This window comes from Chlorocebus sabaeus, chromosome 11 (assembly GCF_047675955.1).
Source record: "Chlorocebus sabaeus isolate Y175 chromosome 11, mChlSab1.0.hap1, whole genome shotgun sequence".
In the NCBI taxonomy this organism is placed as follows: Eukaryota; Metazoa; Chordata; class Mammalia; order Primates; family Cercopithecidae; genus Chlorocebus; species Chlorocebus sabaeus.
Genome location: NC_132914.1, coordinates 41,003,836 through 41,027,757, shown reverse-complemented (window position 1 = coordinate 41,027,757; position 23,922 = coordinate 41,003,836). Strand labels below are relative to the sequence as shown.

Genomic DNA, 23,922 nt, shown 5'->3' with positions numbered 1-23,922 from the left:
AAATAGTGAACGGGTTAGTAACAGCTGATAAAAACCATGTGAATAAAATTGATTCCATAATAAACATATTAAGTACTATTAGTATATCACATAGAATTTTTGTTTCTAACATTTAGTATTCATTTAGTGACCATCTTTTAATTACATCTTTAAGTTTTTCAACATTAGATTTACTTTGGAAAATATCTTTAATGTTTCTTATTTTAACAAAATCTTTTAAGAAAATATAAAAGGTTAGATGGACATTTCATATGATAATTCTGTTGTTTTCAGTCAAAAGCTCTTTCAGAAATTACAGAGCCAGGAGGAGTAAATGTAGAGTAATAAAAAAATTTACAGGAGTAGCATTAGAATAAAGAATGAGTTAAAGTGTAAACTTAGCTTATGTCCTGGATATCTGAATTATGACTTTTTAACAAATATCCATCATAAATTACAGAGTTAATAACATAAAAGGAAAAGTTCATACTAATATTTCATCAAGTTATTTGAAAATGGTGTTGAAAATAGTATTATATCAATACTTGAATTGATGGAGTAAATAGAGAAGTTAAAAATTATAAATGGTTACTTTGAATTACCTTTGTATTTTGGGAAGTATTTTAGAATTCTTAGAACTTAAAATTATCTCAAATTATTTCTAGAATGATTTTACACACATGGAGCAGATAGTTAGAGATTGTGGTTGATCTAGCTCAGAAACAACCCGTATAAAAATTTGAAAAACAAAAGGGAGTTATTTGTTGTCTGCTGTTAAATCATAGTCAGTGGAGATGGCTTGGAAATGGAGTGCCATGAAGGCTCCTCTGAAAATAGGAAGATAAGATTAATGTAGTAGAATCATGTGTTACTGTCAATTTTAATAGCGTTATGCCATATTCTAATTTCAGCAGCCCCACACATTTGCAAAAGTCACTTAGTAGATATCAATATTCAGCATGAATTCTGAACACATGGTTTTTCTTTGAAGAACAAAATGATACATTTCATTTACATGCTAGAGTATATATTTAATTCACTGATTAAAAGATTTTCAAAAGCAAATCTTTTCAAGAAATAATAGAGGAAGAGTTTGGAATATCGCATTGTTATACGTATAATCATCCATCTAAATTCTGACATTAGGATCCATTGGTTTATTTTAGTCTGACTTCTTCACTTAGAATTTCTGGTAAATCGCATTTAAAGATGTGGAAATGTGGAAAAGCTTTTTTTTTTTTTTCTTTGAGATAGAGTCTCACTCTGTCGCCAGGCTGGAGTGCAGCAGCAAGATCTTGGCTCATTGCAACCTCTGCCTCCCTGGTTCAAGCTGTTCTCCTGCCTCAGCCTCCTGAGTAACTGGGATTACAGGCATGTACCCCCACACCCAGCTAATTTTTGTAATTTTAGTAGAGATGAAGTTTCCCATGTTGGCAAGGATGGTCTCTATCTTCTGACCTCGTGATCTGCCTGCTTTGGCCTCCCAAAGTGCTGGGATTACAGGTGTGAGCCACCATGCCTGGCCAGGAAAGCATTTTTTAAAATGAAAAGGGTGAGTCTAGGCATGGGGGCTCATGCCTTTAATACCAGAGCTTTGGGAGGCCGAGGTGGGAAGATTGCTTGAGCCTAGGATTTCGAGACCAGCCTGGTCAATGCAGTAAAATAAATAAAAAAAAAAAAAAGCAGAGGGCTGCACAAATGTTCCCCTTGTTTTAATGCTCTTAAAGTGTAGAGGTTACGATGCCAAAAGCTAGAAAGAGACAGTAGGTGTGTGTGTTCCTTTCCATTAAAAAAAAAATCTTAAAGGCTTTGAGTCTGTGAATTAACGTGTGCCTGTTTTCAGTTCCTGATGTATGCAGGAATCTTTGATGCAGCTTTTAAGGGAAGTGTGTCTTATACTTCTTTAGAACAAGTCTTATGGGTTGGTTTCTTGAGAATGCGGAAGAATAAAAAATATTTACTCTGTGACACTTGACCAGTGTGCTCCATTGTCCTGTTAGCACACATAGTGGGAGGAGGTAGGATTTTTTGGTATCTGTAGGATTAATGGGGGTAATTTGGGGGTTTCTAGTGCCTTCTTTTTTCCTTTAAGGCCACTAGATGAAAGGACATTATCAGATCTGTCTCAGGTTTTTATTCTAAGTAGAGCCAAAAGCCTTTATATCCAAATCTTGGCTCAGTTCTATGCTTCTACAATGCAAGAGGGACCTCGGTAATGCATATTTTTGTGAATATGAGTAGCTAGTCTTTTAGGAATCAACATTTACCAACATGACCCTGGTTACTACATTCTCAACAGTCTTCATATATTACCACATTCAACCTTTAGAAGAGTCATGTGATGTGGAGTTCAGCTGAAATAATTGATACTGAGAAATCTGAATTCATGTCTTTGTTATGCCACTTACTCAGTTGGTGGCTGTTGAAATTTCACCTAATCTGTGTCACATGTCTCTGTGTTTTAAAATGTGCCCCATAATAGTAAGTGATTCAGGGATGCGAAGAAGACTGATGGTGTAATGGTTTGTTTCAAGTTTCAGCTGGCCACTGGTAAGTTCATAATCTTCTGAAAATTTATTATTAGTAGTTAGGGCTCCAATTATTAACTCGTGAAACTCTTTGAAAAAAGTACTATGAAATATTTTATAAGTTGCAAGCTATAATTCTAAAGTACTGGTTGAAATTTCTAATAATATTGAGAAATCACAGAGGACTGTAGATTTTCATACACTTTTGTGTTATGAAATACTACTAATTTTTAAAATAAATATATTTCAGGTTTATATTTTATTAGTTATATTACAACAGGCAGTTTAACCTTTCTGTTCCTCATTTTCCTCATATATAATAATAATAACCTCATATATAAAATTATGATGATTATCCTCACATAAAATTATTATCCTCATATATAAAATGAGGATATTTTATTTTATTAGTTATATTACAATAAGCAGTTTAACCTTCCTGTTCCTCACTTTCCTCATATATAATAAAAATATTATCATCATATATAAAATTATGATTATTATCCTCATATAAAAATTATCCTCATATATAAAATGAGGATAATAATAGTACTTACATCATAGGGTTTTTGTTAATGCTAAGTGAGATAACATATATGAAGTGTACTAGTACCTGATATGTAATAAGCACTCAGTATTGTATCTTTATTGTTGTTGATAGTAGTATTAATAAGAAAACGCGATAGTGTGGCAACACAGGGCATATAATAGATCCAGAAAACAATTTAAATCATAAGAAAATGTGAGATTTCACAATACATCTGATATGGTCACACTTTATCTCAAGGACCACCCAGGTATTTGATATGTTGCACATTCAGCAAGTTGTTTGAGATGTTAAGTCTAGAGTAAGCATCATTTGATTTTATGTCCTCATTTTAAAAATGGATGGTTGCATGCTAGTGAAGAAGTGTAAAATGTGTTTCCTCATCTGGTCAAATATAGAGCATTATATCAATTCTAGCCTGTGTACAGACATCAGAATGAATGTTGTACTTAATATTAGGCAAATCAAAGATCACATATCTGTCTTTGAATTGTTCCTATTGTACATCACAATTATTGTTCCTACCCTGAAGATCTGGCCTGATCAACTCTTTTGTCTTGCTCTTCAATATATTCTTTTCCTTCATTTCCCTCTCTCACTGCCTTTCTTCTATTTTCCTCCCCCATTATCCTTCCTTTCTTTATCCTAATTCTTTTTCTTTCTTTCCACGAACATTTACTGAGCACTTATAAAAGGCAGAACATATTGCCTAACAGTGTTCTCAGTCTTTAGGGAATTTATAGCTTGGTGATGGTGACTGTATTTAGGGGTGGGCTAGTAGGGAGAGGCTTAGACTGCATCTTATGGGCAATGAGGATCCATTATATCTCTTCCTAAATAAGGATGAGATAAAAGGAATGTTTCTAAAAATGAATCTTTTTGGACATAAATGAAGGATGAATGGAAGGGACAAGAGATTGAAGATGGCAGGAACGTTTGGGAGACTCTGCGTCTAATTTTGTATTCATTATTCTAATAATGTTCTGAGGTGAGAAGGACCTGAATGAGTTTGGAGGCAAGGACCCTGCAGGAGAAGCAATACAAGGAGCATTTTGAAGGAGAAATGGCCAAACTTGGTGACTAGGTACAAAGGGTGAAGGAGGGATAGGAGGAGCCCAATGGTAATGTTCAGTTTTGAATATGAGTTATATGTATTGGGAGGCTATTTCTCACATTAAGGCTATTTCTCACATTAAGGGAAACTGTGTGTGGGAGAAGAAAATGATGAATTCAGTTTTGTATGTTTAAATATGAGGTGCCAGTAGGACATCCAAGTAGAATTATGGGATTCTAATTATATTATTATTTAACACTAATTTTCTAGTAGTTTATATTCTTATTATTTTAACATCCTCCTTGCATTCTAGAATGCACCATGCTGTTATAAGAGATATTCAGTGATTGTAATTTTCAAGTGTTTTATGCTTTAGTGGGCAGATTATCATTGTTGCATGATAGCGTGATTTTGTATTTTGGTTTGGTTTAAATTAGTTTTGGGTCATAATACACTTGTTATTAATAAAAGACAACACGTTATTTTAACATTTGACTCAATGGGACCTAAATAGAAAGGGATGCATTACATAGAAATGATGTAATTGAACTGGCCAATGTGCTTTGAATAGTGACCATTTATGTAGGGTATTTGGAAAGGTAATTGTATCAACATTTGTAACACCACTTAGGTATAAATACAAAAAAGTAATGAGATTAGATATTTAGCCAAGAAAATAGTAACATATGCATTTTTAAAAATAATAATTTAAATTTAAAATTACAATGATAAAATAAGCTCATCGTAATAATTTAAAGGGCACTGAGATGTTAAAGAAAGCATGTAATGGTTTTACTGTCTCCCTCTTCTGTCTCACTTATTGTTAAATGTTTGGGGTGTATACCTTTTAGGCTCATTAGGTACATTTTATGAGTACTTGCATATTTTGAAGAGAGTTTGTTTTTACAAAACTGGGATTAAACTACACACGCTATTTATATTTTTACTTAAAAATGCATTCTGGACATCCTTCCATATCAAAACTTATAGACCTAATTCATTCATTTAACAACTGCATAACATTCCATTATTCAACTATTCCTCTATTGAGGATTATTGTCTTAATTGGTTTCTTATTTTGTCTCCTGGGTTTTTCAGTTATGCAAGCCTTTCATCTACAAAATAAAATCAGAACAATGAAAAAATTTTCTTCTTAATATTCATACCATTTATTTCATTTTATTTTCTTATTGCTTTAGCTAGTATTACCAAAACAATTTTATATGATAGTGATGAGAGCCAGCATATTGCTTTAATAGCAGTCAGTTTGCCATATTACTATTTACTAAGAACTTATTAATAATATAATACATATTGATGAATATATGACCCAATACAAAATATAGGACCTGGATAACAACCCAAATGCAACCACATAATTTCACTCCTCTCACCCATTTTGTTCACTTGCCCCCCCTTACCTGAAGCAACCAGCATTCTTAATTCCATGTTTGTCATCTCCTTGCTTTCTTCTTATGTGATGTTATTATACCCATATATGGCATATATTTTTATTTTAGTTTTTTAACTATATTTTAAAAACTATGTTGGGTTTAATTTTCTCACTTTCCTTACTTATAGTGACAAGATTTATTAACACTGTTGTGTGTTCAAGTAAGAAATTATAGATTTCTTCTAAATTGTTCAATTACTTTGCCAAAGAGTTGTGTAGAATATTCTTTTATGGTTTATTCCATTGCTGATGAAATTAAACCCCTGAGATCTGTATTGATAACATTGTATTTGTTGTTAAATTTTGATTCTCTTTCCTTTTGTCTTTAAACGTCATTGTCAAGCAGAGTCCTTGTGTCATTCTGTTACAAGGATAAATGCACACATATGTTCATTGCAGCACTATTCCCAATGGCAAAGACATGGAATCAACAAGTGCCAATCAATGATAGACTGGAAAGGGAAAATGTGGTACATATACACCATGGACTACTATGCAGCCATAAAAAGGAACGAGATCATGTCCTTTGCAGGAACATAGGTAGAGTTGGAAGCCATTATCCTCAGCAAACTAACTCAGGAAGAGAAAACCAAACACCTTATGTTCTCACTATTTATAAGTGGGAGTTAAACAATGAGAACATATGGACACAGGGAGGGGAACAACACACTTTGGGGCCTGTCAGGGTTGGGGGAGGGAGAACATCAGGAAAACTAGCTAATGTATGCTGGTCTTAATGCCTAGTTAGATAGAATGAATAAAGTCTAGTACAACAAGGTGACTACAGTCAGCAATAATTTATTGTACATTTCAAAATAACTAAAAGAGTATAATTGGATTGTTTGCAACACAAGGAAAGGATAAATGCTTGAAATTATTTATACCCCATTTACCCTGATGTTATTGTTATGTAATATATGCCTCTATCAAAATATCTCATGTACCTCATAAATGTATATACCTACTATGTACTCACAAAATATTTTTTAATAGTAAAAAAATTTTTAACTAAAAAAAAAAAAACACTCTGAACCAGGTCCCCAGGATTTGAATCCCAGCCATGCTACTGATCAGTTAACATATGGCTAGATTTTGTTTATTAACTGAGATCTATAAAGTTTTTGTGTTTTGATGGACAAATTCAACCCATTCAGTTTTATCATGATAAATGATCTATTTAGTTTTGTTCCTTTTATTTGTTTTTATTTCTACTTCCATTACTTAGCAAATGTGTATGTGAGTTTCTTAAGCTCTATATGTTGTAGATTCCTCATCTGTAAAATGAGATAAACAATAACACCTATCTTATGTGGTGTTATTAAATGTTTCAATGATAATAATAATAGTCTTTAAAAATTTATGCTTTTTTATTGCAGACTTTTTTTCTGTGTTCTAATTATCATCTCCTTTGGTGTTCTCATTCCAGATAGAAACTGTTTCTTTCATCATTTTATTTTATTTTATTTTTTAACTTTTATTTTAAAAGTAAATGTGCCAGTTTGTTATATAGGTAAATCTGTGTCACAGGCGTTCGTTGAACAGATTTTTCATCACCCAGGTACTAAGCCCCGTACCCAATAGTTAATTTTTTTCAGCTCCTCTCCCTCCTCCCACCCTCCACTCTCAAGTAGGCCCTAGTGTCTGTTGTTCCATTCTTTGTGAACTTGAGTTCTCATCATTTAGCTCCCACTTGTAAGTGAGAACGTGCAGTATTTGGTTTTCTGTTTCTGCATTAGATTGTTAAGGATAATGGCCTCCAGCTTCATCCATGTCCCCCAAAAGATATCTCGTTCTTTTTTATGGCTGCATAGAATTCCATGGTGTATATATATCACGTTTTCTTTATCCATTCTGTCATTGATGGGCATTTAGGATTATGAATAATGTGGCAATCTTTCATTATTTTAGTTTGCACTGAAACCATCTATTCTAGTTTAGTCTCTGTCAGCCTTATTTCTTCAAACCATAGTGCTTTCTTAATTGAATTGTGTTATTTTTTACTTATTATTGTTAGCCAGTGAGATATATGACTTCTTAGCACTCAGGCTAGACAGACTTTTGGAGATTCTTCAGGCAGTGAGATAGTAACAGGCAGTAGAAGATAAGACAGGATTTCTTTTTCTGCTAGAGACAAGTGGTAAATTACTTGACAAGAGGGATGCTTTCTTTTGAGGAGTGTGGAGACGGTTTTTCTCTTCTGAAGTGAGGGCTGCTTGTTGTCCCACATTGCAAATCTTATGCAGTGCTGCTACATCAGCTAGCATAGTCAGCCTTTCCCAGAATAGGATGCCACGTATGGATAAGGAAAGCATCTCTTGCTGAAGCTTTGCTCATTATCACTTCCCCCACCCGAGCTTTATTGATGTATAATTGATAAAAACTGTATATATTCAAGGTATACGTCATGATGATTGATATATGTATACATGTGAAATGATTACCACAATTAAATTAATTAACACATCATCACCTCACAGAGTGATGTGTGTGGTGACAACACATAAAAGCTATTCTCTTAGCAAATTTCCATTAAATAAGACAGTATTATTAATTATAGTCACTATGCTGTACATTCAATTCCCAGACGTTATTCATCCTATAACTAAAAGTTTGTGCGTTTGACCAGTATCTCCTCATTTCCTTTACTCCCTAGCTCCTGACAACCACTGTTCTACCCTTTGTGAAGCTTAGTTCTTATCCTTTCTAGTTTTCTCCTGTGGACAGACATTTGGGTTGTTTCTAGGTTTGACTATCATGAATAAAAGTGCTATAAACATTCTTTGAAACATTTTTTAATTGTGGTTAAAAAAAAAAAAAAAAAGGTGGCCGGGCATGGTGGCTCACGCCTATAATCCCAGCACTTTGGGAGGCCGAGGCAGGCAGATCACAAGGTCACAATATCGAGACCAGCCCGACCAACATGGTGAAACTCTGTCTCTCTAAAAATACAAAAATTAGCTGGGCGTGGTGGCATGCACCTGTAATCCCAACTACTTGGGAGGTTGAGGCAGGAGAATTGCTTGAACCCGAGAAGCAGAGGTTGCAGTGAGCTGAGATTGCACCACTGCACTCCAGCCTGGTGATGGAGCGAGACTCCCCCTCAAAAAAAAAAAAAAAAAAAAAGGTAACATGCGATTTGCCATCTTAATCCTTTGTATGTGTACACTTCAGTAGTGTTAAGTATATTCACATTGTTATGCAACAGATCTCCATGACTTTTTCATCTTGCAAACTGAAGACTATATCCATTCACAACTCCCCATTTTCCCTTTTCTCTATCCCCTGGTAACCACCAGTATACTTTTTGTTTCAATGAATTTTACTATTTTAAGTATCTCATTTAAGTAATATCATACAGGATTTTTAAAAAACTGGCTTATTTCACTTAGCATAATGACTTCAAGGTTCATTCATGTTGTCATATGCGACAGCATGTCCTTCCTTTTTGTTGTTGTTGTTGTTGTTTTTGTTCGTTTGTTTTAGAGGTGGAGTCTCATTCTTACCCAAGCTAGAGTGCAGTGGTATATCATAGCTCACTGTAGCCTCAAACTTGGAGGCTCAAGTGATCCTCCCACCTCAGCCTCCAGATTGCCTGAAACAACAGGTGCATGCCACCACACGTGCCTTCCTTCCTTTTTTATACTGAATAACATTTCACTGTATGTGTATACTACATTTTGTTTATTCATTCCTTTGTCAATGGACATTTGGGTTGTTTCTGCTTCTTAGCTATTGTAAATAATACTGCAAAGAACATGGGTGTATAAATAGCTCTTCAAGACCCTGCTTTCATTGCTTTTGGATATTTACCCCAGTAGGATTGCCGGATCATATGGTAGTTCTATTTTTATTTCTTAAGGAATGTCCATATTGTTTTCCATAGTGATTATACCATTTTACAACCCTACCAACAGTGCATAAGGTTTCCAATTTCTCCACATACTTGCCAACATTTGTTATTCTCTCTTTCTTTCTGTTTCTGTGTGTGTGTTTAATAGTAGCCATTGTTATGAGTGTGATGTGATATTGTGGTTTTGATTTGCATTTATTTAATGATTAATTGTGCTGAACATCATTTCATGTATGTGTTGATGATTTGTATAATGTATTTGGGAAAGTGTTTTTGCAAGTCTTTATTCATTTTTTATCAGATTATTTGTTTTCCTGTTGAGTTGTAGGAATTTTTTAAATATTCTAGATATTAATTCCTTATCAGATACATAGTTTGTAAATATTTTCTCCTAATCCATAAGCTGCTTTTTTGCTTTACTGATTGTGTCCTTTGAATAATATTTTTTAAGTTTGATGTAGTCCCGTTTGTCTATTTTTGCTTTTGTTGCCTGTGCTTTTGATGTCATATCCAATAAATCACTGCCAAATCCAATGTTATGAAACACTTTCTTTATATGGTTTCTTCTAGGAGTTTTAATATTTTGGGTCTTTTAGATTTGTAACTCATTTTGAGTTAGTCTTTGTATATTGAGTGGTCTTGGCACTCTTGTCAAAAATCATTTGATCATATACACAAGGGTTTATATCTGGAGTTTCTATTGTAGTTCATCAGTCTGTATATTTGTTTTGCTGTGAACTTATACCAGTTTTCTTGTGAACATATGTTTTCCTTCTCTTAGATAAATACCTAGGAGTGGAACTGCAGGGTCATAGGGTAGATGCATGTCTAATTTAAAACTTGCCAGATAGGTTTTTCAAGTGATTGTACCACTAGGTATTATAGCTCTTTGTAATTTTAGTCATTCTGGTAGGTAGAATCATATTTTTTTTTGTCTCTTAGTTGAATTGGTATTGAAGCACCTAAAGATACCTGAAATTTTATCTTTACTATGTTGTTAATTTATTTTTTGCCTCTTTCAATTAGAGTATAAGCTTTATGAGGTGCTATTTGCTCCTCAGTATCTAAATGTTTACTGATATGCATTAGGCATGCAATAAATGTTTCCTTTAAATTAACAAATAAATCAAAGCATAAATATTTATCTTTTCCTTGATTGAGATTTCTATATATCAGGTATATCTGGGATCTCCTCTAGGGTCCAGTAATTGGTCAAGGATATTTTAGTGGACAAGTCACTTCAGGAGAAAATGGCAGGAAAAACTTTTTTTGCCTTTCTGGATTCAATAGATTCACCCACATATTGTTAATTTGCTTAATTTTCTGTTGTTCTTGGTGCTTTTCACATGTAAAGAAAGTTTGTTTTGTTCTATATTTTATAAAGTTTCACCCTACAAAATGTTACTACTCTGTAATGAGATTAAATGTCATTGTTGACTTGAAAACCTAATTTACATACTGAGAAAAACATAAGAAGTCCTGGATATTTTTATTTTCTACTTGGTAGTTAATAAATACATTTGAATAGTCATACCTTTTCTAATATGACTTAGATACAATTTTACCTTTTCAAATATGACTTAGATACAATTTCTTGTTGGTAAAATCTAAGAAAATGTGAACTTTTGCAAACTTTTTATTACTATAGAAAGCAATCTTCATGACAATGCTGTACAATACTATTTTAAATAATAATTTCTCTTTGTCCTTTTATTTTCATGTTGGGAACAGATATGTAAGTATTAAATAATTTTGGCTATTCTATTTTTTGCGATATTTTTGGTCACATCCAATTTAATGGTTCTATATTATATTCTTTTTTTCTCCCTAGAAAGTCAAATAAAGGAAACCAGTTTACCCTTTCATACCTACAGAAACATGAATGAAGATCTTAATGTAATGAAAGAAAGAGTTTTAGGACACCCATCAAAAAATGTACCATTGAAAGATGAAAGAAGTCAATTACATTCCAGGAAAAAACGTCTTATATCATATCCAAGATACGTTGAAATTATGGTTACAGCTGATGCTAAAGTGGTTTCTGCTCATGGATCGAATTTGCAAAACTATATACTGACTCTAATGTCAATTGTAAGTAAACTTAATGTGACTTTTATATTTCCTAAAATGTTTAGCTTAATGAAATTTTAAATGTCTAATTAAAATTTTTTTCCCAAACTTTTTAGATGTAATTTTGTATCTAAGTTTAAGCCAAAAATAAGATTTCATTGAAGTTTAGTTTAGATAGAGATATAGCAAGTATCCTATTCTGTTACTTGGACACCTTTCTAAAACGTTTAAAAATCCACAAAACCACTTATAGAAAATGCTTGAATTATTCTTTACTTCATCACATGAATGGCTTCTGCCCTCTAGTGACAGGAACTGTCCTAGTTGCATTGATCTTTTGCTCTTTGAATCTGAATTTTAAAATCTCACCCTATTTCTGCGCAGAGGGGAGAAGATCCTTTTTTTATTATGACTATATTCTCCAAATCAGAAATTTGGACACCTAACATCTTAAGTTATACATGTATTTATGGTGATAAAGGGATAGGCTATTACTAATAGAACTGTCCTAACAAATTTGGAATATAAGATCACAATAACTCTCAGGGTCCTTGATCTGATGTTAATACCTTTGTCAAGCAGTGGTAGTGTTAGTATCCATAGAACTGTATTCTAGAGCTGGTGAAGGGTGCCAATTCTGTGTGAGTGGCATCGCCCTTCATCCTTACGTGTATGTGTGTGAGAGAGTGTGTTTGAGTGTGTGTGTGTATCTCCCTCCACCACCCTGGGACATTCCTGAATTAGACCTGTTATTTTAGAGTAATCACTAAGGGTAGCCATTTTCATGCTAGTTTAGTTGATGAATTATTGGCCAGGCGTGGTGGCTCACGCTCGTAATCCCAGCACTTTGGGAGGCTGAGGCGGGAGGATCACCTGAGGTCAGAAGTTCGAGACCAGCCTAGCCAACATAGTGAAACCTTATCTCTACTAAAAATACAAAAAATTAGCCAGGCGTGGTGGTGGGTGCCTATAATCCCAGCTACTCGGGAGGCTGTGGCCTGGGAGGCAGAGGTTGCAGTGAGCTGAGATCATGCCATTGCATTCCAGCCTGGGCAACAAGAGTGAAACTACAATGAAAAAAAAAGAAAAAAAAGAATTACATAGCCACCTATTTATAGATTCAGGGTATTTGGAACATATCTCATGACTGGAAGTACTTCTATTCACATATAGGGAATTCAGGCCCACTTAGTTGAAAAGACTTAGCCACTTAGTTGAAAAGACTGTCCAATATCTATAGGACATTGTAAATTTCTGTTAGCTAGATATTCCCAGTTCATTGTGACATGAAGATCATAAGATACAATAACTTTCCTAAAATATTACATTTTACCTTAAATTCTTATTGTTGTACCATTGTCTATGTTGCCTAAACACAGTATCTGATACTGTGGGTACTCAATAAATAGTTACTGAAAGTATGAATGGAAACATGGTTAAAGTATTACTAAAAGTAATATTGTTTTTCAGAATTCAGTGCATTGTGATAAATAAAAACAGATATATAAAATAATTTTTTGAAATTGTGTAAAATTGACCCTTATTTTGTTTACTTCAATTGAATTTTTGTAAATGACAACAGAAGTATAGATAGAAATTTATCCCAATTACTTTTTTTTTTTACTTCTGAATTTGAAGTAAAATTACCTATGTGTATTACCTAGATGTATAATTATCTAAATGTTAGTATGGCAAACTCTAAATTATGAAGGGATTCTAATGAAAACTATGATGTGGAGGATGTCAATTGTTATGTACAAGATTGTATCAATTATATGGAACACTGGGATATACTTTGCAATAGAAAATGGTTAAAGGAGATGGCATTCATTAAGAAAGTTGGGGCTGGGCTTGGTGGCTCACACCTGTAATCCCACCACTTTGAGGGGCCGAGGCAGGCAGATTACCTGAAGTCAGGAGTTCAAGACCAGCCTGGCCAACATGGTGAAACCATGTTTCTACTAAAAATACAAAAATTAGCCAGGCGTGGTGGCACATGCCTGTAAGCCCAGCTACTCGGGAGGCTGAGGCCGGAGAATCACTTGAGCCCGGGAGACGGAGGTTGCAGTGAGCCGAGATCATGCCACTGCACTCCAGTCTGGCTGACAGAGTGAGACTCTGTCTCAAAATAAATAAATAAATAAATAAATAAATAAATAAATAAATAAGGAAAGAAAGTTGGGTGGGAGAGATACTGAAGGAAAATGTTAGATTTGATAGATTTTTAAAACATGGTAAATGACAGATAACTGTTGTCAGTGCTTTGGGCATACTGACTAGAAGGAATAAAGGAATAAACACAGGACTAATTTTGGAATAGTTTCATGCATTTTTGGTGACATACCACCCTCAGAAAGGTTTTGTTATCTACATTTTACATAAAAATCAGTATTGGCCAGTCACCATGGCTCACGCCTGTTATCCCAGCACTTTGGGAAGCCAAGACGAGTGGATCACGAGGTCAAGAGATCAAGACCATCCTGGTCAACATGGTGAACGCCATCTCTACTAAACACACAAAAATTAGCTGGGCGTGGTGGCGTGTGCCTATAATTCCAGCTACTTGGGAGGCTGAGGCAGGAGAATCACTTGAGCCTGGGAGGCGGAGGTTGCAATGAGCTGAGATTGTGCCACTGCACTCTAGCCTGGCGACACAGCAAGACTCCATCTCAAAAAAAACAAACAAAAAACAGTATCATCACTGTTAGAAGATATTGTGACATACTGTGAGATAACTAAAGTTGTCCATGGAAAGTTTAAAGCCGGAGTTAATTGAAGGGAATGCAGACAGACCTTTTGACTTCATGGAAAGCAAATCTGCATTGAAACAATGCTTCGAACAACAGATCAATGCATGTACTTCTCATTTTCTGGATTTTTAGGCCTACTAGAAGGAGAGCAGGTTTCTGTTGAAGACAGAATTTTTATAGACACAGTCATCTGGTTTGTGTTAAGCTTTTATTCTCAGGGAGATAGATGCAGCAGAATTGAGGAAGAGGTGTGCATTCCAAATAAAGTGGGGTAGGAGGAAAAATTAAGGAGGGTAAGTCTCCCTTTTGAGATACTTTGAGTTTTTGTATATGCTTTCTTTCTTCCTAAGTAGCCAAATTTTAGATGACTTCTAAGCTACCTGGGTTTAGTGCTTTTCTTCTCTCTCACTGAAAGACTGTTCAAATGAGGACGTGGGAAAATTAGTAGAGCCTATGGTTCTGTACATAAATTGTTGCTTTTTTATTGGCTAAAAAACAATGATCACAACTATATTTATGGTTGCAAAAATATTAAAGGTGAAAGGGAACTTAAGAGAAAGAGTGACAAACTCTCCCATTTTACCTGGAACTTGTTCAGTTTTGGTATTGAGTCTCATGTCCTTGGAAACCCTTCAGTCCTGAGCAAACTGGGACTGTTGATCACACTATGTAGAGATCAAATCTAGTCCAACTTGTTTTATTGCTACTTGTTAAGTCCATTTCAAAAACCGCTTTAAAAAGGTAACAGAAATGCTATTTGCACATAAGTGTCCACAGATATTTCCAGTTTAGGAAGGAGCTGTTCAGGTTTTGCCTATTTTTTCCAGTTTTTAGAAGGCACTAACTGCATTTATTCAAACACACACGTGGATTATTGATGATATTCTGATCACGGTAATTTAGGAAAAGATCAAGACAATGTGACATAGGCTTGGTATACGATAAAGACAAGTTCAAAGTGATGAAAAAGAATTTTTGTCTGTTGAGCTCCAGATATAATGGGGGAAATAAGGGAATGCTTTCAGGATTGAGCAAATGGGTTATATACACAACTTAGATTATCTACCCTTACTCATGCTGCGCAAAGTAAACAACTGTGCTGTCTTCTTAAACTTTTTCTTTGCTTTCAACAATTTAACGAAATATCTGAGTGCAGTGACATTGAAATAAAGAATGTGACTTCATTCACTTTTTAGTTGCACTTAACGTTGTCAGAGTAGACTAGAGACCCTTCTTACTCAAAGGATTTCTGGAATTAACATTAAAATTAGTGGGGAAGGCCGGGCGCGGTGGCTCACGCCTGTCATCCCAGCACTTTGGGAGGCCGAAGTGGGCAGATCACAAGGTCAGGAGATCGAGATCATCTGACTAACACGGTGAAACCCCGTCTCTACTAAAAAATACAAAAAAATTAGCTGGGCGTGATAGCGGGTGCCTGTAGTCCCAGCTACTCGGGAGGCTGAGGCAGGAGAATGGCGTAAACCCGGGAGGCAGAGCTTGCAGTGAGCTGAGATTGTGCCACTGCACTCCAGCCTGGGCGACAGAGGGAAACTCTGTCTCAAAAAACAAACAAACAAACAAACAAAAAATTAGTGGGGAAGAACACACTTGTGATGTATAGTATATCTAGTGAAATAGTGTTTGTGTTAAATGAGCAGAGATACTCAGCTGCCATTCTAAAACCTTTATCCTTAGGGAATTTGGGTGACAACACCAGGTTAAAATGGCATTTATATATGCATTATCAAGCTACTAAAATGTATGTAAACTAGAGCAACTTTTTCTTCAGTATATTTATTTTGATACTCAATTTATTATTTAATAGACCTTAGATATTTACTAAGTATTAAAAGACTTCCACACTTCATTGTGTTTCTAAAGGTTTGACTCTATAATATTCACCCTCTTGCAGATTTAATAATGTAAATTTAAGGAGCATCACGTAATCCTCAAGAATTAACCCTTTCATTAAAATGTGGTTACTAATATTAGAGGCATGTATCAACTAAAAACCCTCATTTGCATTACATTGACTGTATACCATTACTTGCAATTTTGTTGGTTGTTTTTACTGATGTTATTAGGATGGGGAAGATTTTTAACTACATTACAATAAAAACTAATGATATGCTTTCATACTTGAGGTATAACCATTTATATTACTTTTCCCTTCAATTTATTGCTCTGCATATTCTTAATTATTTGCACATATTTGCTCTGTATGTATGTAGAATTTCATCATTTTCAATTTAAAAATGAAAAGATCTTTCTGATGAAGGTAAGAGTAATGATCTTTGTAAACATTCATTTGTCAAAATCAGTTTTTTATAGATGACTTTGTACTTCTTAATGAAGGTGGCCTATGAACATACCGTATATGAATGTTTGCTAAAGCTCTATCTAGAAATTATTTTCAAAATGGTTGGTAAGTTAATGGTGATAGCAATTTGTTTCACGCTTTGTATGAACTGTATTTTGCCTAGAATTTTCTTAAAGATTTCAACAATACAATTCATACCATTTCTTCTTCACCTTTCATTAAATATCCATGAAATAATAGTATTTACTATTTTATGAAACCTATAAAGAAGCAAGAACTACTTATGTGAAGGAAACTAACATTTAAAGAATAAAAGATTAAATACATTTTAAGTAGATCAATAAAAATTCGAATACATAGCACTCTAAAATGTAGTGATTAAGGTAATATATTAAAAATATTAAATGGCTTTTAGAATAGGATGATACATTAGAAATCTGGTCTGGTGTTTCCTAAAGTGTATTCTATGGAATGGAATATTAGTCCTGTGATATGCTTCATGGGGGGCAGTGGGGAGCTAAGGACTGTGGTCATATAGTTGCATGAAATGCTGTATATAATATCTCTGTGTCACAGATTTAATATATCTCTGTGTGTGTGTGTGTGTGTGTGTGTGTGTGTGTGTGTGTGTGTTAGCCTATTCAAGATTCCATGAAGATATCTAATTATTTTAGCTCATTTTTCAAACTGTGGAATGATTTTGTTCTTTAAAACAAATGTCTTTCACAACTCTTCCCCAGCAGCCCCTGGTTAATATTAATCCAATATGCAAGGACATTGTGACCCAAGGGTACCCAGTGCCTCCACTTGGATATTACGGACATTAAGACAAAAAAAAAAAAAAAAAAAAAAAAAAAAAAAGATAAACCCATTTTCCAGGGTTGAACAACTACCTTGTAGCTACTAATAGAGCTGGAACTAAAGCCCAAGTCTGCTGACTGCCTAGGGCTTCTCTGAGGCCACGGGCAAGTGACCATAACAGGACAATACCAGTGGCCAGGGGATGTGTTGCAGCAGGGTTTTGAAATGTCTTGAAATGTTTTTACCAAGAACTAATTGGTTCAGAATGCTGAATAAAGATCAGATAAAGTAGTCAGTGCTCTAAAGCCAGACTGTACAGAATGAAAATTGGGTTCTGTTTGCTACCAGCTGCCGGATCTTCAGTGTCTTACTTAACTTCTCTGTATCTTACTGTTCTTATCTGTAAAATGGACACTATAGTAGCTCCTATCTCATAAGATTTGTTGTGATAATTAAATGAATTAATACATTTAAACTTGAACACATCTGGCACACAATAAACATTGAATAAATATTTTATGTATCATTTAATATTTACTCATTTATTATTTACAGCAAACATAGTATCCTATCATCAAGGCAGTCTGATTTGGGGTGGTGGTTTTAAGAATGAGAGAAGTGCATTGTACATACCGTTTCAAAAATTCTCTGAGTACCAAATGGGCCTTGTGGCTATTCATTGCTTGAATCACAATTTAGCTTTATTGAATAGAGTCATTCAATAACAGCACCTTCAAACATCTAAATATAGTTAAAGGTATACATATATTCTACATGAACACTTAAATTATAAAGGTCAGTAAAATAATAAGAGATACAATTAGAAAAAATGAGCATGATGACATTCTTAATTATTTAATGAAATATACTATTTTAGTGTAAAAGCAAAATATCATCTCCAGGACTTTCTTTGCGGGAAGTAAAAATTATGTAAATCAAACTGTCTGTTTTTATATCTTTTACTCCCAGAGGACTGTGAGTTAAGGGCAGAAATTATGCCTTGTTTAGCTCTGATATTTAGTAAGCAATACAGGGTTTGATGGGCAGTAGATGTTCAGTAAGTACTAAAAGAGATAATAAAACAATCATGCTTTTGGATACTTTGTTTCCAATTTAGACGTACTGTGATAATTAACTTGAAACACATGTACTAGAACTAGTATTATGAATATCTACATCTATATCTGTATTATGCCTTTTCTTCTGAAAAAGCTTTATAAGTAGCAATAAGAGTAATAGCCACTGTGATTGATCCCTATGATCCTGGCCCTAATCTAAATACTATTTGCATACCATCTCATTTAATCCTTATAGTAGCCTAGAAGTAGGTTTTATCAAATGGCTGTTAGAATTGGAACCTGTGTCTGTTTGCCTTAAATAACTATATTTTATAGCCAGTATCCACCTTGCATAACAATAGTTTGCATTATCTTTTCCCTAGTGTTACATTTAAGGTTATTTTGCTGTAGTAATATATTTTAAATCATACAGTCAGAATATTGGGACATTTTTTCCAAATTCTAGCTTGTGGATTTATCACTTTTAAATAAACGTGGAGCATCTGTTTCCTTCCAAAACTGGAAGTATTTTTGTGGTTATGTATTTTATAGCTGATACTATAACATCCAGATTTTCATTCATAGTCAAAATACTTGGGACAATGGATATAGTAGTTAGCCATGTTAGACACCTCATAGTGCATATGCTGTTTTTTCGGACTACTGGATATGCATATTATTCTGAGACACAGAAGTCTTCACAGCTGTTTTTCATTTATAGGGGAAAAAGAGCTTTTGTAAATACCTTTGAGGTGTATCTTTTACCTTGTAATTTGGCTTAGAAAAACATCCATTTTTAAACTCACAGGATCAAGCGTAACTCCAAAATCATAATTACAGGTGTGCTTTTTTTTCCCCCATGGTAGATGTATTTTAAAACATTGCATGTAAAATGAATATTTATAAATTCAACTGTAAATTCACAGCTCCTATTTTAAAGTGAGAAATACTGCATTGCTAACAGACGTGCTTGAATTTGCCAATCAGCTAACCATCCCTGTCTTAACTTACTGTCAACCTCGCTGGGGCTACCTCCACTCTTGCCAAAACATGCTACTACCAGAGCCAAAGTCATCACTATAGGTTCAGATGACAAACCTGTAAATATTTGAGACTGCACAGCCATAACAGTAGTACAGATGCTGGACTATGTATTTATGCTCATGCTGACCCTACAGTGTCAGCAGCTCTAAAGATGCTTTTGGCTCTAGTTCTGGTAGTAGTCCATTTGGCACAAGAGGCATTGACAGCAGTCATGTTATATGTTGTGGTGAAGCAGCTTTGACTGACAGAGTGAGGGCTCCGGTAGTGATACTTCTAACAAACTGTAAGCTCCACAAGGTCAGGGCCTTTGTTCTCTTCCCTATATCTGCTTCTGTAGCCAACAAAGCAAGGAGTAGATACTGAACGTTTATTTATTAAACAAATGAGGGAAGTAGCACACCCTGGAGCAATTGCTGCTTTGACTTAGGCAGTGGCCAACAAGAAGGTGATCTAGGGTTTAGCAGCAGTTTTCATTGCACAGGTAGCCCAGATCCAGAGTGGGGTATGTCTCTAATTAAGTACCAGGCAGAGGCATTGGCCATGAAAGACGCTCCTACTGCAGTGGCAACCTCTATAATGGCTACAAGGAGAGAATATGAATTAGCGAATGGGATGACACCTTGATCATGAATCATCAGTGAGCCCATGCAGAGCCCATCCAGAGTGCCTCACATTCTCCAGTCCTGGAAAACTGAGGACCAGGTTGCGACTCGTGACCTCTTCTAGGGCTGTTTATATGATTCTAGATGGATCTGTCTCTATGGATTCTGGTAATGCTAAACTTTAAAAATAATAATCATATTTGGAGTTGGAAATATACAACCGTGGCTGAAAGATTAGGTGAACTATCAGAAAAGAATAGGTAAAACTTACGTATTTTTATGGAATATTGTAGTCATGTAAATTGTGGATTATGACACAGAGTGAAGTGAATTTCTTGCTGAATCATCCATAACAGCAGTTCCAAAATCTAACATGTGTTCAGAACACTTGAGATCTTGTTAAAGTGCAGACTGTGAATCATTAATCCAGGGTGGGGCCTGAGATTCTGTTTCATATCAGCTCTAGGTTATGTGGATGCTGCTGATCCATGGATCAGTCTCAGTAGCAAGGTTTAAGATACTCAAATTTTGAGAATCTTTAAGATGCCGGGGTCTCAATCCTGCATATTCTGATTTATTTGGTAAGGGACGTGGTCTGAACATGAGGATTTGTTAAAGCACTCTAAGAGATCCCAAGATTCCTACGTGCAGTGCAATTGGAGAATTGACTCTGTGACTGATTTCAACTTACTTTTGAGAAGAAATATTCATTTTAAACAACTAATCCTACATTTTTTTACATGCAGGTTGCAACAATCTACAAAGATCCAAGTATTGGAAGTTTTATACACATAGTAGTGGTAAAATTAGTTATGATTCACCACGAGGAGGTAAGAAACAGGTCTAAAATTAGTAACCTTAGTTGTAGTAAGTTTTTAGTGACAATACATAGAGATTATGGAACTCTTATTAGAAATGAGATGTTTTTAAAGTTTGCTTTAAAGACTTGATTTGAAAATGAATGAGATTACCCTTATGTGTTGTGATGGAAATAAAATAGAATGACAACAGTGTTTAACTGAGCAAAGGAAGTAACAAAAATGAATAAACAAGTCAAAAATAAAAGATTAAAAACCTTAGTATTCATTTTTATAATCCTAATGTCAGAGGATTTAAAATATAGTAGTTTTTAAAAGTTTTTCCTAAATATTGGATGGTTATATTAAGAAGATCTACTTAGATTCAGTTTTGATCACGTTTTAGATATTGCTAAAATATGTTGTAGTTAATATATGAAGAAGAGATGCTGTCACTCCTTCATTTGCCTGTGAGAATGCTATTTGATAAATTGTGCAGATGCTGATAAACTTGGAAGGAAAAGAGGACATTAATATTTTGATACAGTATTGCATTGCTTATTTTGCATAGGAAGGGCCAGTCATTAATTTTGATGGTGCTACCACATTAAATAACTTTTGTTCATGGCAACAAACTCAGAATGACGTTGATGATGTTCACCCTTCCCACCATGACGCTGCTATTCTTATCACTAGGTATGATTATAGAAATAGTCTTTCCCATACAATCCTTTATTCTTCCCTCCTGCATGACTGATACTTCTTCTTAATTCTTTGTTAATAATACACAGAAGTGTTCTATGAGAATTTGTACTGCAAAAGAAACTATCGAATAAAAGCATTCTTTTGTTCTTTCAAACCAGAATACTAGTTAGTTCTCTAGGAAATTAGCAATGTCAGGTTGCTGAGTAATGGTTTGATCTAAACAAAACAATTTCCTAACGATATTAGTGACAGAATGAGAGAATTAAGAAATTAACATAGTTATAGAACTGAGAGCAGGTTTTGTTCATTCCCTTCTTGGTATTTCAGTTGCTTGGAAAGAAGAACAACTTTCTTCTTTCGTTTGTCCACTTTTTGGACTCCCTTTGCTTTTAAAAATCTATTTATCTGTTCCTTGTTTTGATGCTTAATGCCTGCCTTAATTGCCAGGCTACCTTTGCTAGGGTTGTTCTCAAACCTGCTTATTTATATGAAAAACAGCTTCTGCTATTATAAAATTATTATTCATTTTACAAGCAATACTACACATTGTTAATTCACACCTTTGTTTCAGCGACAGTGATACTACCAGAATATATAAATCCTAGGTTTGATATTTGTTTGACTAACCAAAGAAATCCTTTATTTAGGCATCAAACTCAAAGAAATCTCAGCTGTCTGGAGTTCTAAAACGAAAAGCTTTAGCCTATGTAAAATAGCTAACATGTAGTTCATGTACAGTTATGTGTTGCTTAATGATGGGGACACATTCCAAGAAATGCATCATTAGGTGATTTAGTCTTTATGCAAACATAATAGAGTGTACTTATGCAGACATAGATGGTGTAGCCTATTAGACACCTAGGCAATATGGTATAGCCTAGTGGTCCTAGGCTACAAACCTGTACAGCATATTACTGTACTGAATACTATAGGAATTTGTAACACAATGGTAAGCATTTGTGTATCTAAACCTATCTAAACATAGAAAAGGTACAGTGTAAATATGGTATTATGATCTTATAGGACCGATGTCATATATGCAGTCTATTGTTGACTGAAACATGTTATGCAGTGGATGACTGTACTTTAATCTCTTTTCAAAACCAAAGCAGAATTGATTTAATTTTATACATAGTATTATATTATATATAGTCCATGGTTCTTGGATTGTAGTTAGAAGCCAAGCAGGAGAGATTGGAGATAGCAGATTAAATATGGGAGGAAGAAAGGGCTATGAGAAAGAGGTAATTAGAAAGGAGACACAAGGACTGTCAAATTGAATGGCCATGGACTAAGTAACGCAGAAGCAAAAAAAAATTAAGCAACTTGGTAACATCTGAGAACACCATTATTTTGCATGAGAGAATGATAACTGAAGCTCATGATGACATTGAATCGTCATGAGGGTAAATTATATTACATATACTGTGTAAGTAAAAGCAGAGATATTAAAAATAGAAAGTTTTTCACTGAACTTGGTTAATGATTCAACTATTTACAACACTCATTATATAGCACATATTGCTTACTGATGTGGACAGATGGTGTATTACTCTAGGTTTAGACTTTTTGAGAGGTTAATATGAACTAGATTTTAGAAGTTAGCTTGTGGTAGTAGTCATATCATAGTTAAAGCTTCTTTGTTTTTATTTTGGCTTGTTGTAAAAATATTTTCCAAAAATGCTTCAAAATAAATCTTTTATTTTAAGGGAAGACATTTGTTCATCTAAAGAGAAATGTAACATATTAGGTAAGTTATTTTGTCAATTAAGTTTAGCTTATGTAATTGTTTATTGAATTATTTAAAATAATGTTTAGGATTTTTTCCATTTTCCATTTTAGTGATTTTGATTAAAATTATCTTGATAAATTATTATACTTGTCACTTATTTCATTCTGCTGCTGTAAATTTTACAAAATAATAAGAACTAACATTTATTTGCAAATTACTAAATATCAAATGCTGTGCATGAGAAATAATACATAATCACCTATATGCCAGTTTAAAGGGAAATAATAAAATGAATAGCCATGAATTCACCATTAGATTTAAGTTAGAACTTTGCCACTAGTATTGCATAGTCTCTGCTCAGTCATTTTCCATCTCTCTGCTTTTCCCCGTGAGGTAGCCAATAGCATGAATTTTGTATTTACCAATTCCTTCTGTCTCTTGAAAAATAGTTTTATTACATACATATATGTTCCTAAACAAAAAGTATTTGCTTTTATTACATATATATGTGTTCCTAAACAAAAATTACTTTGCTTATTTTTGAATTCTGTAGTCGAAGTTCATGCATTTTCACTGTTATATAATATTTCATCTACAGTTTATATATCTATATTATATTAGTGTGTATTTGG

The 23,922-nt window shown here is 34.2% G+C and overlaps 1 protein-coding gene across 1 annotated transcript in view; it reads left to right on the top strand.

The window, feature by feature from the left end:
• ADAMTS20 (ADAM metallopeptidase with thrombospondin type 1 motif 20) overlaps positions 1 to 23,922 on the top strand; it is a 206,604-nt gene that overhangs the window by 34,280 nt on the left and 148,402 nt on the right. Inside the window, exons 4-7 of the mRNA XM_008002931.3 lie at positions 11,243 to 11,502; positions 20,803 to 20,886; positions 21,425 to 21,549; positions 23,268 to 23,308. Of these exons, the coding sequence (XP_008001122.3) occupies positions 11,243 to 11,502; positions 20,803 to 20,886; positions 21,425 to 21,549; positions 23,268 to 23,308 (510 nt within the window). The remainder of the gene's footprint in view (positions 1 to 11,242; positions 11,503 to 20,802; positions 20,887 to 21,424; positions 21,550 to 23,267; positions 23,309 to 23,922) is intronic.